General features: G+C 44.2%; 1 protein-coding gene across 2 annotated transcripts in view; it reads left to right on the forward strand.

Moving 5' to 3' along the window:
* Nucleotides 1–16119, forward strand: part of LOC146177114 (uncharacterized) — a 67545-nt gene that overhangs the window by 39243 nt on the left and 12183 nt on the right. For both annotated transcript variants that reach the window (XM_084583101.1, XM_084583102.1), the window contains exon 7: nt 1511–1733. In XM_084583101.1, coding sequence (XP_084439227.1) covers nt 1511–1733 — 223 coding nt within the window. The remainder of the gene's footprint in view (nt 1–1510; nt 1734–16119) is intronic.

Raw genomic sequence — 16119 nt, forward strand, 5'->3', positions numbered from 1 at the left:
ATTATGGTACAATGTGCGACTTCCTATGGAAGTGGAATTACCATTGAAGGACGTGGCACTCGCCAGAACATTTATGTTCTTACATCTGTAGCATTCGTGAGAAGCTCGTTTAAGACGTGTGAGCTGTGGAAGCTTAGCACACAATTTCGGTTTCCTGTGGTGAAAGCTTCAGTGTGTGGCCCGGGGGGTGTGATCCCATATCCGCGAGCAACATGGAGAGAAATGCCTGCGCAGCAGGCGCAGTTTATGCGGCGATTGGGCACAGTCGGAAAAGCAATCAAAACTATGTGCACCAGCTGTCGGCAGCCACTGTAATCATGCAGAGATCATTATCTCGCACCTCATGACTACCATATTTACTCGCATAATGCTCGCACTCACGCAATGCTCGCACCCCCAACATTGGGCATCAAAAATTGGAATTTTTTTTCCTCGCAAATCATCGCACCACCAATATTACCACTGCGAGAGTCGTCTGCTAGTAGTAACAAGCGCCATCTTTGAAGCGGTACTGAACCTAGCTGGCCTCGTTGTGTGCACATGCTAGCAGGCGGCGATAGCGTGCTCGGGTAGATCATCATCATCGGTTATGCTCGTCGCTTTTTTTTACCTCCATGATGCTCGCAGTCGTCGCCATTTTGCGAAATGTCTCTGTGGCTTGTTATTGTTCCTTCGTTCCGTCCGTGTTGCTTGCTTTGTTCCACCGTCTACCATGCTCTTGGTGCTGCATCGCGATGCGGCGATGCGCAAGTTATATGGCTGCTTTTAGGCTGAAAGCTTTCGAGTACGAGCTACAGCAACCGCACTGTATAGCAACCGCGCTGCTAGCAGGCACTTCGGCGACAATGAGTTCTGCATAGTACGTTACTGGAGGCAGCGATTGCAGTGTCGGCACGGACTCTGAACAAGTCTCTGATCCAGAGTAGGATTATATGGTCTGCTGTGAGTATTATGCCATGGAACACGGAGAGTGATGTTGAGGCTTCGTGCGGTAAATAAAGTACTTTTGGCGACCCTGTACTTTTGTAACAAGGGTAAGTTCTGCTTGAAAGTAATGTTTTGGTTGTATTTACAATAGCTGACCTAAGAATCCCGATTCGCACCTATTTAAATTTGCTTTTACCGCTCTAAAACATTTGCTAGAAAATTTTCTCCGCATAATTGTTGCACCCCCCAACTTAGCATCAATGCTCCGCGAAAAAAAGTGTGAGCATTATGCGAGTAAATACGGTATCGCTTCGCTGTGCTGGCGACAGTCCTGGCCATGTTTTCCGCCATTCTTGATTAGTTTCTGTGCGTCTGTACATTGCACGCCCATTGTCTATTTGATGAAGGGAAACAGCATAAAAAAATACAGTTATGAATAAATTATAATTTAGTAGCAGTGGGTAGATGTCATACAGTAATGCATGTATTTTAATGTACATCATTTGAAAATTGGAAGCACGCAGCTAAAAGTGGCTGTTGATAGTCCTTTGATGATACATGTTTGCACTGGTGTGTTTTTCAGGTTTATGCAGGAAATGGTTTCTGGTTTGAGAAGTCCGAGTGGGACAAGTTGTTTGCTGCTCCTACAGACTCTATCTTCTGCTACCAGGCTGCTGACCTCTTTTGGAAACGGGAGGAACTCGTTACACGAACTGTCACTGGCACCGTTTGTAACAGGTATCGGGGTTGCGGGGCCATAAAACCTAGGCCACCGCTGACGCCCAAGAAGCTCTCTACCCTCAAAGGTATGGCTATAGCTTGGCTGTGTGGCTGTTTTTGAAAGGATTGAGACATCAAATTTTTGCTTGCATGTTTCCTTTGGAATTGTTGAAATTTCCAATCTTAATCGAATGTTTGTTATTCGATTCTTGTTTGATCTGAAAGTTGGCGTTCAGAGTTGTCCAAATATCTGGAAGTTACTGTACAGCAAGGAGTTAGTTTTCAGTATTCAAACACTGCCAAATACATATTCTAAAGCCCTTAGATATAGTAAACTTAATAACTAGACTTCAAGGGCCAGAAAAAAATGTTTGAGTTATTGAATGAACCTCAAACGACTGTCAAACGATTTGCATCGCAGTAATTTCATCTAATGAGTGCCTAGCCAGCGAAACCGAAGTGAGAATGACGATTTTTTCCGGTGTCATCAATGGCTTTGCTCTTTCTGTAGATGTTGGGAATGTTTAAGAGGTGCTCCAGAATCGTAGAGGGATCCGCTACTCTCTCGCAGTTGTGACGACCGCAGCATGTATGCGGATCCACTTGGAACAGAGAGGCAAGAACACCTGAAAAACGGCTTCCACAAAATTTACATATATAGTTTAACTATTACGAATGACTGTGGAACTGAGATGCGAGGGTGGTGAAGCTCCGATGCCCCAGGTGCGTTGCCATCGTCTCAGAGTTGCATCTGTCGTTGCCGTTCGCATTCTTCGTTGTCATCCTGGCGCTGTGTCAAGAAACTGTCCAAGAATGCCCATTCGGCCACATTGCATCTCTTATGCGTGGCATTGCGCCTCTTTTTCTGCACATGCTCTTCTTCCTCCTCCTCCCCGAAGGGCCCTCATTAGGCCAGTTGCGCTTTCCTTCCTTCACACTGTCCCGCTCAGCAGGGTTCCTCGCTCTCCGGCTTCTTGGCAGTGTCAGATCTTGAGCTGGCCAGCTCAGCATTCGGGCAACATCAGATTCGTGGAAGGTTGGCTGCAAAATGGCCACCCGCTGTGTCCGCTCGTCATTTCCTTCTTTCACCGTACTGAAGAGGAAAGGAGGGTCGCCCTTGAACTGCTGGCATCGACAGGTAGCCTCGACAGTGCCGCTTGGTCCGCAGTATTTGTCGTGGTTGTTTTCAAACCTTCGTTGTCGTCGCTGACGATTCTTTCTCGAGTGCTCAGCAGCATCGCAGCGAAGCATGCAGTGCATGAAGCCAGCGTGCAGTTAGAACAGTGTGGTGCCATCCAAAAATCAAAAGAACAGTAACAAGCAGTGTCTTAAACGTTCCGGAACTGCCTGATGCACATGCTTGATTGCAGCTAAGCGATTGGACGGCATCATGCTAAGACATGTTAACAGTTTCCTGTCTGCGCCTATTCCCATCGATAGAGGACTATCGATGGTTTCATGATTAGAATTTTTCCACTTTTGAAGTGCTCTTTGACAAGTGCTGTCATCCAGTGGGAAATGGAGGAACCCTTCTTTCAGTTTTGCTTTTGGTTTTATTTTTCTGCTATGCGCGCTCCTCCAGATGGTCTGTGGAATCAGGTGATCGGCGCTCCTTGTTTACATCATGGCGTCGACGTCGCTCGCACCTGCTGGGCTGACACGGCGTGGTTCCGCGGAAGTTGATGCATTAGAGAGCTCGTTATTGGATGCGAACAGCAGCAGGACTGTGGCAACAGCCACAGAGCAAACAAACTTGCCATAACGTTTTTGATACATCGTTTGTCTCGCTCTTATTGGCGATGCCATGCTTTGGTTACCGTTTTAAGTTGACCCCCCACTTCAAATTTTCAAAAAAACAAAAAGCAGGGAGTAATTTTGACCACCTGAGGATCCTTAGCGTGCACTGACATCACACAGCACGCGGATGCCTCTTCGTTTTGCCCCCATCAAAATGCAGCCGCCGTCGGTCGGGATCAAACCGGGCAACTCCGGCACAGTAGTCGGGTGTCTTACCACTGTACCACTGCGGGATTGCTGGGGTCAGGAAATGAATGTTTTGCCACCATTGCCGATCCAGCGATATACAGCAGCAGTGCCACTTTGTGCTCATTCGTTTTCTTGCGTCGTTTCGTTGCTGTCAAATGCAGCTCGATAGTTGCTCGAAACTTTTGACTTTCGGGCGTGCAGGGCACCTGAAATGCGCATTGTCTGTCTGTTCACAGTAGCTGCTGGAGCAGGTCACTCCCTAGCACTCACGTCTCGATGCTCGCACATTGCATGTCTCTGCCTTGGTATTTGTCATTTTATTTTGGTCCTGTCAGGCGTTTGGTAACACTGTCGTGCTCTTCTGACAGCATGTCAAATGAATGAATGCTGCGTGAAACAAGTACTCGTGGTTACTCCAATGCCATATTACCTGCTGAGGGGAGGGGGGATTGCAGGGGTGTACTTAAGTCTAATTATGTGCATTGTGGTGGGCAAGTTAGGTTGCAAATTAGGTGGGCGGATGAGGTTAAGAAGTTCGCAAGGGTCAAGTGGATGCAGCTAGCACAGAACCGGGTTAATTGGAGAAATATGGGAGAGGCCTTCGCCCTGCAGTGGGTATAGTCAGGCTGATAATGATGATGATGTGCATTGCGAATTCTGTGCCTATTTCCTTAGGCAATTTGCATTTATTTGCTTAGTTGCCATTTCCATTGGTCAAATTCTGAGGAGGTCGCATTTTGAAGATGTAGAGCGCCTTATTTTGGGGATGGTCTGCCTCAATTTGAAGGTCAGCTCTGAATTGGCCATACTCGAATTAGGTTAGACATCGGTTTTGGTCAGTTTGTGATGAGGTCAAATTTTAGAGGTGACCAGTCTCACTTTGGAGGCCACCTCTGAATTGGCCATATTTGAAATAGGTTAGGCATCAGTTTTGGTCAATTACGATGAGGTCAAATTTTGGGGATGGCCCATCTCAATTTGGAGGTCATCTCTGAATTGGCCATACTTGAAATAGGTTAGGCATCAATTTTGATCAAAATCTGATGAGGTCAAATTTTGGGGGCTCAAGGGGCCAAATTTTATGATTGACCACCAAATTTGGAGGTCACCACTCGGCCTTACTCAAATTAGGCTGGATGCCTAGTTTGGTCAAATTACCTGGTTATTTGTGTGGACACACTCTGATAGCAGTTCTGGCAGACACTCTGCATCCACAGCTCCTCTTTACAGCTTAACTTGTTCAATGAATTAACTAATTGTTTAAATGTTTCACTTAGTTAATTTTTCTTACTATATACATATAGTCTTAATGAACCTATTATTATTTATTTAATTGGTGATTGACAGTTTGTTTTATATGCTTTGTCCACACGCTCTGTCTATGCCGGTACCGAGTCAAGAAATGCTTTCTCATATCAGCTAAAAACTATAACGCCAGCTTTGGCTGGTGAACCAGGCAAGAGCGACAGCAAAAGCCAATGGGATCCTGGAATAAGGGCCCACTCAACGAACCTTTAATATTTTTCTGTTCATTAAATTTTTTGCATGCGCACAAAGATAGCCACTGAAAGCTGAGCAAGCTGTCATGTGATTCTATGCATGCTCAGCCGGTCAAGCTCACGAGTTTGGGTGAAACTTTTTGTCGTATGAATATTTTTCTGTCTTGTTGATGTTAGTATTCTAAGCACAAGCAAGGGAAGAGAGTTTAATAAAAAACTTTGCTGACCGCACGAAAAGAAATGCGGAGTGCTCTCAAAAATGAACTAATTTGTGGAAAAGGTAAAAAGGGTATATTCACAAACAACTCTGCCTAATTGTGATTTGGTTGGGGGTAGGGGATGGTTTCTTGACACACATGAAATTGTTGGGGTTCCTTGAAGCAAAAAAGTTTGGAACCTCTTGTTCTAAAGTAAAGAACAGAAGTGAAGTGGGAAAAACGTCCAAAGCAGTCACCATAGAACTAGAGTAGCGCACACAGTCTAGATCCTTGCGAGCATGTGGCTGTGGGCTTATCATTATCTCGTGCGGGTTTCTCCAAATGTTCACATTCAGTTTTGGGTATTAGGACAAGTATAAGCTACTGTCTTTTTGAAGTAATGTGATGTTTCACCATAAGTTTGGATGACGAATTTATTTTTTCTGAATGCTCCAGTGGTTTGAATATCTGAAGTAATAAAAATGTGGGGCAAAATTTATCAAACAATAACATCACTGGGCCATAAGTTTCTAGTGTGTGCACACCACTGGTTTAGTTAGTTTTTGCTTATGTTGAAATACAATCTAGCTTGGTTATAACGAAGTCGGCAGGAATCGAAAATGACTTTGCCACTATATGTGTCCGGGGAAAAGGGGATCCTGGTGGTTGAGCCGATGCCGAGTGTTCGGACCTTTAAGGCCCCTTGGCGGAGGCAACACACCACTTTGGCCCCAGCTTCACGTAGACGGCACCTCCGGGCTGACCCACCCGGGGGAAATCGGCAGTCGTCTTTTCCTGTCCTCCCCTCCATCTTTTCACTTTCCTATCTCCTTTCCTACAACTGTCCTGTCCTCTCCTCTCTTCTTGGTTTTTCTTTTTCCAGGCGGCTAGGGTTAACCTTGTGTGGCGTACCACCCTGAGTACCGCCATATTTGGTTATAGCTGGGGTGTACAGCTGGCATGGACTGGACTTGGTTGCAAGTTCCTGTCCTGCCCCCTTGTTGGGCTCCATGGTGGGCGGCTGGCACCTTGGCCGAACAACACACATATTATATGGCTTCTTCTACTGTAAAAACTGATCGCCTAAACAAAAAAAGGCGCACCGAAGAAATTGCAGAATTCCTGCAAAAACCTAAGAGAAGCTTCCCCAAATATCACGTCGTGCACTCCGAAGTTGAAGGAAAGCCGGCCCGAACTTTGTCCCCATTTCTAGTGTCAAAATGTTTCTCAGCTGTCCTTGGTCCGAAATACAAAGTCGCAAAAATAGCAAACGGAGACCTACTGCTTGAATTAAACGACGAAACACAGTATGCAAAGCTTCCAAACCTCCACTGCATTGGGGATGTCAATGTGACCATCACCGCCCATAGATCCTTGAACACCGTGCGTGGTGTAATCTCCGATAATGACTTCCTCCACATAAGCGAGCAAGAAATGCTAGAAGGTCTTGCAGAACAAAATGTTGTAAATGTGCACAGGATAACAATCCGAAGAGATGATAAAGAGATACCTACTAGACATCTCATTCTCACATTCAGCTCAAGCGTACTGCCAGAAAAGATCGAAGTAGGATATCTGAAAGTTGAAGTCCGACATTATATACCGAACCCCCGAAGATGTTTTAACTGCCAACGATACGGCCATGGATCACAAAGTTGTTGCAGTCGCAAAACATGCGCAAAATGTGCTTCGAAAGAACACCAGTCTGAAAACTGTGATGCCTCATCGCCACACTGCGTGAACTGCGAGGGGGATTATCCTGCCTATTCTAGATCATGCCCAAGTTGGAAGAAAGAAAAAGAGATCATCACTATCAAAAGAGAACATTTCATTTACAGAGGCCAGAAAACGACTTGCACAAACTAATCTTTTTCTTTACTGGAAAGCCAGACTATGCGGTTGTAGCGTCCAAGGGCGAGGCACTACACCGCAATCAGGCGTCTGCCAAGGTGTCTTCGGAACCTGAGGCAGGGCCATCCTGCTCGCCCCAGGCAGAAGCAGCAAAGGCTGCTCTGCCAGTTTCAAAAGAGGGCTTGCCGACCACGGAGTCGGGAGCCCGCAAGGTTTCCCCTACCCAGGGGGAGACCTAAGAATCGGTCGTCCGTGCCTTCACCACGGACCTCCAGCGCCTCGGGTGAGGCGATGGACTTCTCCCCCAGCACTTCTGGGCTGCAGGGGAGGAGGCACTCACTTGAAAAAAAGGGAAAACCACGTATAACCCCTCCTGAAGTAAAGTAACTTTTCTTAATCCCCAACATATCATAATGACTTACATAGTACAGTGGAATTGTAGAGGTTTATTGAGAAATTACACAGACATTACAGATATCCTCACAACCATGACACCCACAGCTGTGTGTCTTCAAGAAACAAACCTTGGGCCTCAGCACACAAATATCTTTAAAAAGTTCAAAACTTTCCGAAAAGATCGAACGCATGCTGGTAGGCTGTCAGGAGGTGTCGCCATAATAATACAACCTGATGTCCCTGCCAGACAAATACCACTCAAAACAAACCTTGAAGCAGTGGCCGTAACCATCATAAGCCACAAAACGATAACAATATGTTCCCTCTACATACCACCACAACTCTCAATTACACTACGTGAATTAGAAGACTTGACTGAGCAGTTGACAGAACCATTCTTGATTGTTGGGGATTTAAATGGGCACTCCCACTTTGGGGGAGTGACCATACTGATACCAGAGGGCAGATCTTAGAAGACTTTATACTTTCAAATAATATATGCCTTTTAAACACCGGGAAGCCGACGTATTGTTGCCCCAGCTCTGGAAAAATGAGCTGCATTGATTTAGCCTTCACATCTCCATCACTTTTTAATGATTTTAATTGGGATGTTTTAAATGACCCTCTGGGAAGCGATCACTTACCAGCAGTTTTAAAGTTATCATCATCCACACCCATCATCCCATCGAGGCCACGGCGCTGGAAACTCCACCTCGCCGATTGGTCGGTTTTTAGAACGAACGCTGCGCTAGAAAAAGTATATTCTGAAGATTTGAGCGTAGAAGAAATAAATGAAAGGTTTATCGCGTGCATAATTTCAACAGCACTATTATCCATTCCACAAACGTCACAACACGCAAGAAAAAAACACAAAGTATGGTGGACGGAGGCATGCAAATTAGCCAAAAAAGAACAAAACAAAGCATGGGGCATCCTCCGCAGATATCCGACACATGAGAACCTGATTAACTACAAGAAAGCCAAAGCCAGAGCGTGGTATGTCCGGAGAAACGCAGAGAAAACTTCGTGGCAAAAATATGTGTCCTCGATAAACAGCTCGTTGCCCTCCAAAAAAATGTGGGAACAGGTCCGAAAATTTACAGGAGATTTCACCTCTTATACATATCCTATGCTGACACCACCCGGAACACAAACAACATTAGAAGAACAAGCGAACATTTTAGCCGAACACTTTGCCAATGTGTCAAGCTCATCTAACTACACTCGCACATTTCAAAAGCATAAAACAACAGCAGAAAAGCAAAAGCTTCCCCTTCGGACAGGTGTAAATGACGACTACAATGCACTTATAACAATACATGAATTAAACAGAGTCTTATCTCCTGGCAAAAAAACAGCACCGGGACTTGACAATGTACACTATCAAATGCTCGCCCATCTCTCACAAGCCGCTGTAGAAGCATTGCTGAATTTTTTTAATAAAATATGGACGACTGGCAAGATACCAGAAGCTTGGAAAAAAGCCATAATAGTACCCTTTTTGAAATCAGGCAAACCCCCCACATGTCCTAGCAGTTACAGACCAATAGCCCTAACCAGCTGCATTGCGAAATCTTTTGAAAGCATCGTAAACATCAGACTAACCTTTTTTCTTGAATCCCAGCATCTTCTCGATATACATCAATGCGGCTTCAAAAAGGCATCGCCAACAACCGATCACCTTGTCCGCCTCGAGAACACAATCCGGGAGGCGTTCAGCCACAGGCAGCACTGTGTCAGGGTCTTCTTCGACCTGGAGAAGGCCTACGACACCACGTGGAGGTTCGGTATCCTCCGCGACCTAGCAGATCTAGGTATCCGGGGCAGGATGCTGAGCTGCCTGAATGACTTCCTGACGAACCGTACATTTCAAGTCCGTTTAGGCACAGTATTCTCCACGACTTTTGCACAAGAAAACGGCGTGCCGCAGGGGTGTATTCTAAGCACATCTCTCTTTATAATGAAAATGAACTCTATCTGCAATAATTCCAAGGTCCATAATGTACTCAGTCTACGTAGACGACCTGCAAGTAGCATGCACTTCCTCCAACATATCCACCTGTGAGAGACAACTACAACTGACACTAAATAAACTAGCTACCTGGGCAGACAGCAATGGATTTAAGTTCTCTCCTCAAAAGACAGTGGCCGTTGTGTTTTCATTGAGACGAGGCTTACAGAATTATCCTACGTTATACCTCAACCAAACCATACTACCAGTGAAACATGAACATAAATTTTTGGGTATCACATTCGACAAGAAACTTTCATTTCTTCCCCATATAAACAATCTGAAAAAGAAAGCAGCCCAATCACTTAACGTCCTAAAGGTGCTGTCGCGAAAACGGTGGGGGTCCGACCGAGCATGCCTTCTGCAAATCTACCGCTCCATGGTGCGCTCTAAGTTAGATTACGGTTGTATAGTATATGGTACAGCTAGGACATCCTATTTAAAATGACTAGACCCGATACACAATCTTGGATTACGGTTAGCAGTTGGCGCGTACAGAACATCCCCAATAACCAGCCTCTATGTAGAAACAGACGAACCTGCAATAAAGGACAGACGATGCGCCCTAACATGTGCATACATCCTGAAACTTCGTTCTCAACCAAAACATCTATGTCATTCAGTAGTCACGGAATGTCCCTCTAGGGCAGTCTTCAACAACAAGCCCCGGTTGATTAAGCCACTTCTCATGCGCTTCGAACAAATGTGCCAAGATTTAGACATTAGTGAATTGCCAAGTATTGCCCTAAGAAATAAACCACTCCCACCATGGTAAACCCTCCCAGCAGTTTTCGACCTCACACTAACGCAGTTTCAAAAAACACGCACACCACATGAGCATATATCACAAGAATACCTTGCATTAAAAGAAAAATATAAAAATTGCATTGCATTTTTTACAGACGGCTCAAAAACTAAAGACTATGTTGGCAGTGCAATAGTACAAAATAACACAGAGAAAATAACACGACTACCCCAGTGTGCATCAGTTTTTACAGCCGAATGCTACGCTGTCTGTGTTGCTGTGGAGAAAATATTGGATAAGAACATCAAAAACAGCATCATCTACACAGATTCATTAAGCGTCATCAGTGCAATAAACTCCAAAAATGCTGTTCAACCACTGATAGGAAACATTATACACAACATAGTAAATATCACAAGAAGAAAACATACTATCAAATTCTGCTGGGTACCCAGTCATGTTGGGATAAAGGGTAATGAACGAGCAGATATATGTTCAGCAAGTGCGAAAAATTTACAAATAAAGCAAATCAACATGCCACACAGAGACGGAATGAAGTTAGTACGTACGAAATTACGAGCTAAATGGCAGGCTGATTGGGAAAGCGAAGCAGAGAACAAGCTTCACTCCATAAAGCCCATATTAGGAGAATGGCAATCATGTGAACATCAGAAACGTTTCATTGAGGTAATTTTATGTTGCTGCGCATAGGCCATACACACATAACACATAACTTCCTACTAACGAAAAAAGGCAAACCTGTATGTGAAATGTGTGGACATGAGCTAACAGTAAATCATATTTAATCTCATGCTCACAACTCGAGGAGCACAGGAAAAAATATTTTACTGTATTTTACAAAGAACACATCCCATTTCATCCCGCATTGCTTTTAGGCCAAGAAGCACTTGTTGATTTTTCACTTGTTTACGGATTTTTAAAGGAAGCCAATGTTTTAAACCAAATCTGAGCATCATTACTGTAGCCACTTGATCGTCTAACCTTGCGGTTGGCGCATGATAGCCACAGTTGCTTATGCGCCGTAAAACTCCATATAACTAACTAACTATATTTCACTATATCTCGGCTCTGAAAAAAAATAGAAAAACAAATTGTCGCCGACCAAAAATTCTGACCCGTGATTTGTAGGGCCTGCTTAATTATTTGGGCTTAATCACTGAACCACAATATGCTGTATAGGACTAGCGAATATGAGCACCGGAAAGAAATGCTCCAAAATTATAAGTGCCTTCGTGGCCCTTATCTCGGTGCGATGCAGTAGCAGTGGCGCTTCACAGTCAGCCCTACCATGTTTTAAGGATGTTTGACCGCATGTACTGTGAGGACTATGCGATAAAGTATCCTGAAAATGCTGTGGTTCAGGGAACTCACAGTGACAGGTTCACTTTCAGGTCTGTACTTCGTCTAAGCCTGCGCGTTCGCTCGCTACATGTTGACTGTAGTACAGCCACCGAATGCCAGTTGCCACCTGCCGTCTGTGTAAACACTGCATGGCGAGTCAGTCAATCATCAGAAGAGACATAAAACTGCTTACCCCCTACTTCCACTATGTGACATTCCGAATTAATTTTACATAAAGCGATTTAATTTATAAAATTTGATTTTTCGGGCATTTTTGCCGTCCCTAGCGAGTCCGAAAAATCAATCGTCGACATATGGGCGAATTGTTTTATCAACACTGGAAGAAGTGGTCCAGTGTTCCTATAAAGGTTTCCTGAGCGCCGACTTCAGGATTGCTGCCTCCACTTCATCCAAATATGAAGCCAAGTTTTGCTCCGAACTCGATCCGACTGACATCCGTGGAGGTCAGCCGCTGCAGTGGTCACCAGCTCGCGGAACTCAACATAGCTGAAAAAGCAGGGATCAACAGGGGCAGCGAGCCAAGCTACGCAGTGAAGCAGCCTATCGTTTCGCTGGAGTGCAGATGACTGCACTCATGCGGCCGTCAGCTGGATTTTGCTTGTATTTTCACCCAGAAATTTGTCTGAAAGTTGTAAAAATGTTCTGATTGATAGATTTTTTCATCTTTTACAAAATCAATTTGCTATATCTAGTGAGACGGTCTTATTTACTTCGTTAAAAAACCGTACCCTAATTGTATTGAAAATGCAAACATGGGAGGAGGAAATTGAAATCCTTTCGTTACAGCCCTTATTTTTCTATAAGTGGCTTCGCTATAACCGGGCTGGCATGTGCAAAATTATGAAATATGAATAATATATGTCTGTTATTAGGTTTGAAAAACTGATAGTTGGAATTTTCCAAAACTGTTGAATGTGACCAAATACACCAGAAATTTTTGAATTCACCGCAGTTTCACTGCACTGCATACGTCACCGCTATGCTTGACCACATGAGCTGCACTTGATGGAATAGGGAAAAAAACGTTCTCACTTCTGTATTTCAAATTAAGACAGTCATCGTACGGGTGCTCATCAGATATAATTACTGTGATGCAACAATGTTTGGTACGCCACCTCCTTTTCTCCGATTTCAAGATGAATCTTCATGTCAGAATTATTATCACTAGTGGCTTGTTGATCGTTTATTAGAGTCAGACATTTTATCGACAAAAGTATCGTGGAGTTTCCTCAAAGTCACTATGCGGAATAAGTCTGCAGGACTGCAGGAGCAAAATCACGTGTATAATTGCAGTTTAAAAGCGGTCATCACCATGAACTGAATACAGTCTAACCTCAATATAACGAACATTAGCGTAAAGGAATTCAAAATGCAATAAATTTTTTTTTTGCGGCATAGTGAAGTAGTTGTGTGCCTCACTTTCAACTCTATGAAGTCCTCATACATTGCATGCATACATTTACCAGCAGCCATGTTGACAATCTTATGAGAACTGAAACTCTAGCCAAGACTGGCCACATTTTGTATTTGTCCCTTTTACACGCCAGTCTTGCCAGCAGTCTGGAATCTGCGAGCAAAATAAAAGGATAATGATAGGGGAATACTGCCGAGCCATCTGTCGTGTGCTTACAAAGGAGGGTTCAATATGCAAGGAAAAGTTTTTCTTTTTTTTTTTTGCTTAAGTTGTCTATCTTTCAATCTTTCAGTCATCAAAGAAAGCACGCGATTAGCCGCAATAATGATGATGGCTTAAACTTAGCATTGTTCGCTTCAAAAGGCATTTACTCCTATCAGAACTGCTATAACCCCAATCGCTGCATGACTAAGTGAGTGTACTGAAAACCAGGCTTGCACGATTGAACGAGCCAAGCTAGCCCCGCCGGCTCTCCTGTCAAAGCCACTGGCAGTCTGCCAAGTTGGCTCCCCCCACTTCACCCCACCAGACCTCTAGAGCTGTCAAGAGACATGATGTGATGTTCTCGCTGTGTAGCATCTTGGCGACCGCGTGAAATGGAGGGACGCGCTAGCAACCGTTTTTTTATTGCGATAGCAATACTGCGCCAGGTTTCGGCCTGTCGCGTCGTCCCGGGAAGGGCCACGTTTGACCTTGAATAGCCGCTAAGAAGAAAACAGTCGATCACCAGCAGTTAATGCTTTCACTCCACATTCGGTTCAGCAGCATTGAACCCTTCTCATTTGTGTGTAGGCTGGTAGCTTATGCTCTCGTGTCATACTCTTATAGGATGAGTGTCCCCAATAATGTAGCACCTTACACTGATAGGGCGGTTAACCAGAGTTAAACCACAATGTGTCTTTTTTTTTTCAAGTTTTAGCGGCAAAAGTGAGAGATGGGTTCATTAAGTGAGTAATACGGTATGCGTGCGTGATGCCAAAGCAAAAGATTGCTGCATCCAAGGTAGCCATGCTGGCTTGGGCGATTTATTTAATTATTGATACCTCAAAGGCCCCATTTAAAGGGTATTACATGAGGGAGAAGATACGAAGATATTATTAAGGTAGATCAGCTGATCTAGAGACTCTAGTCCCTGTTTGCAAACGTTGGATGATGATGATATCAGTGGCAGCATCTGGCGGCGGCTTTGAGTAATAGGCGCTGCGTTCCTGTTTTCGCTATCACTCGTTCTCATATACAAAAACGTCCAGTGCTCTTGTTAGCACAATTACTGATAAGAGTTTCTTGTTCATTTCCTGAATTCGTAATTTGCAAGTTCCCACGTACGAACCTGTTGCTTTATTTGGACAGAGCTAAAACATGGGAACCTCGGCATAACGAAATTCTTGGCTGCAATTAGGACTTAGTTATATTGAGGTTCGACTGTATTTTCTTCCCTTTTTTTCCTGAACTTTTTTTGTCACTCAGCTCGCGTAACAGTGCATCTTATGTACAGCCAAAAATTATGTCCCCTCCGCGCACGCACTACTGGACAGTATCTGTTTGCAGATTGTACTAGACCTTGCATGATACCTTCAGATGACAGTTATGAGCATCGTGTATTTTACTCCTGATATCACTTTAAGCTTGGTGACTTCTCGACAGCTTACGCTTGGCAATAGAGTGCAAGAAGATGGATGCTCGTTTCGGCATGAAAAGTGTAAGGGTGCAGAGCATGCCCATTGCTGTCTTTGCCATGCATTCTTGGAGCAAGGTTCGAATGTAGTGTTAGGTGAGCCGTCCGAAATGTTTGATTGGCCCGGTTTGCCCTTACGAGGGCGTCGCTGGCCTTGAGGTTAGGTGCCAGAATAGCTCACAAGTGGTTAATCAGCCTCTTCGCATTGAAGGAAGTGCAGTAGACAAAAGTAGAAGCAGGGTTACCACAGCGCTTTCCTTCAATGTAGCAGTATTTTATCAGAGAGTTGTGAGCCGAAGTCAAACGTGACAGAGAACGCCCCTCCATCTTTCAAATAACGAGACATTCTACTTTGGGAGGTGAATGTAAAAATATTGGCATATTTGGGTAGAACTCACCACCTCTGGGGCAGTAAAGAGAATAGAACTCATGCTTTAGGCACGAACTTACATTTTAAATCTGAAATGTTTGAATGTGGTGGCACTATGCCCTGTTCTTTCATTGCAGCTATCATGGTAGCCACCTGGAGTGCTTGAAGTAAATATACTATGTATGATTATGCCGCAGAAGCCATACACACACTTATCTTTATTACCTTCAGGCAGCCTACTTTTCTCTCTTGGTAATCAAACAACCAAAATCAAAAAACCTAAAAGAAAGAAAATCACTCAGGCAAAGACACCTCTGTGCTTGTTGCTACAGGCAAAAATGATTGTTAGTACCTGATATCATTGGGTTATTTATTCAGTTTGTTCTAGTTAAAACTACCTAGTATATACTCTCAGAGTTTGAACAAAATCTATGCATCTTAGTTATTTGCCATGCTCTGCATGGGACCTGGGTGACGTGGCAGAAATATGTGTTGAAAGGATTGCGGGGAGTTGCTGTACTAACGATATTTCCTCTCGACAATGTCACTGCTTTCAGACACTGTATAATGCTTGCGAAAACGCAACCCCTGTATGGAAAAATTAATTTTTAAATTTTTCAGCTGTGTTTCTCAGCAACACAGCAGGGTGTTAGCTAATGCGGTTATGGAGCTTTCATATAACTCTAGAAAAAAAATTGTTAAAGAAGTCTGTAGACTGCCCCTCAAGTGTGTAGGCGATTGAGTATCACATTTTTCAAGCTTTGCTGAGACATGATGTCAGCGAGACTGTGCATAGGTTGTCGAGGTAAGGTTGTTTTCCTGGTTATGAGATGCGAAAGATCTCTGCCTGCCTGTCTTTAGAGGGCAGAGTGCCTACCACTTGACCGTTGCCGGTTGTAGGGATCAGCGAATACTGAAACGGAGGCGTCATCGAGTTTGCACAGG

The sequence above is a fragment of the Amblyomma maculatum genome, chromosome 10 (assembly GCF_055883805.1).
Source record: "Amblyomma maculatum isolate TAMU_Amacu chromosome 10, ASM5588380v1, whole genome shotgun sequence".
Classification (NCBI taxonomy): Eukaryota; Metazoa; Arthropoda; class Arachnida; order Ixodida; family Ixodidae; genus Amblyomma; species Amblyomma maculatum.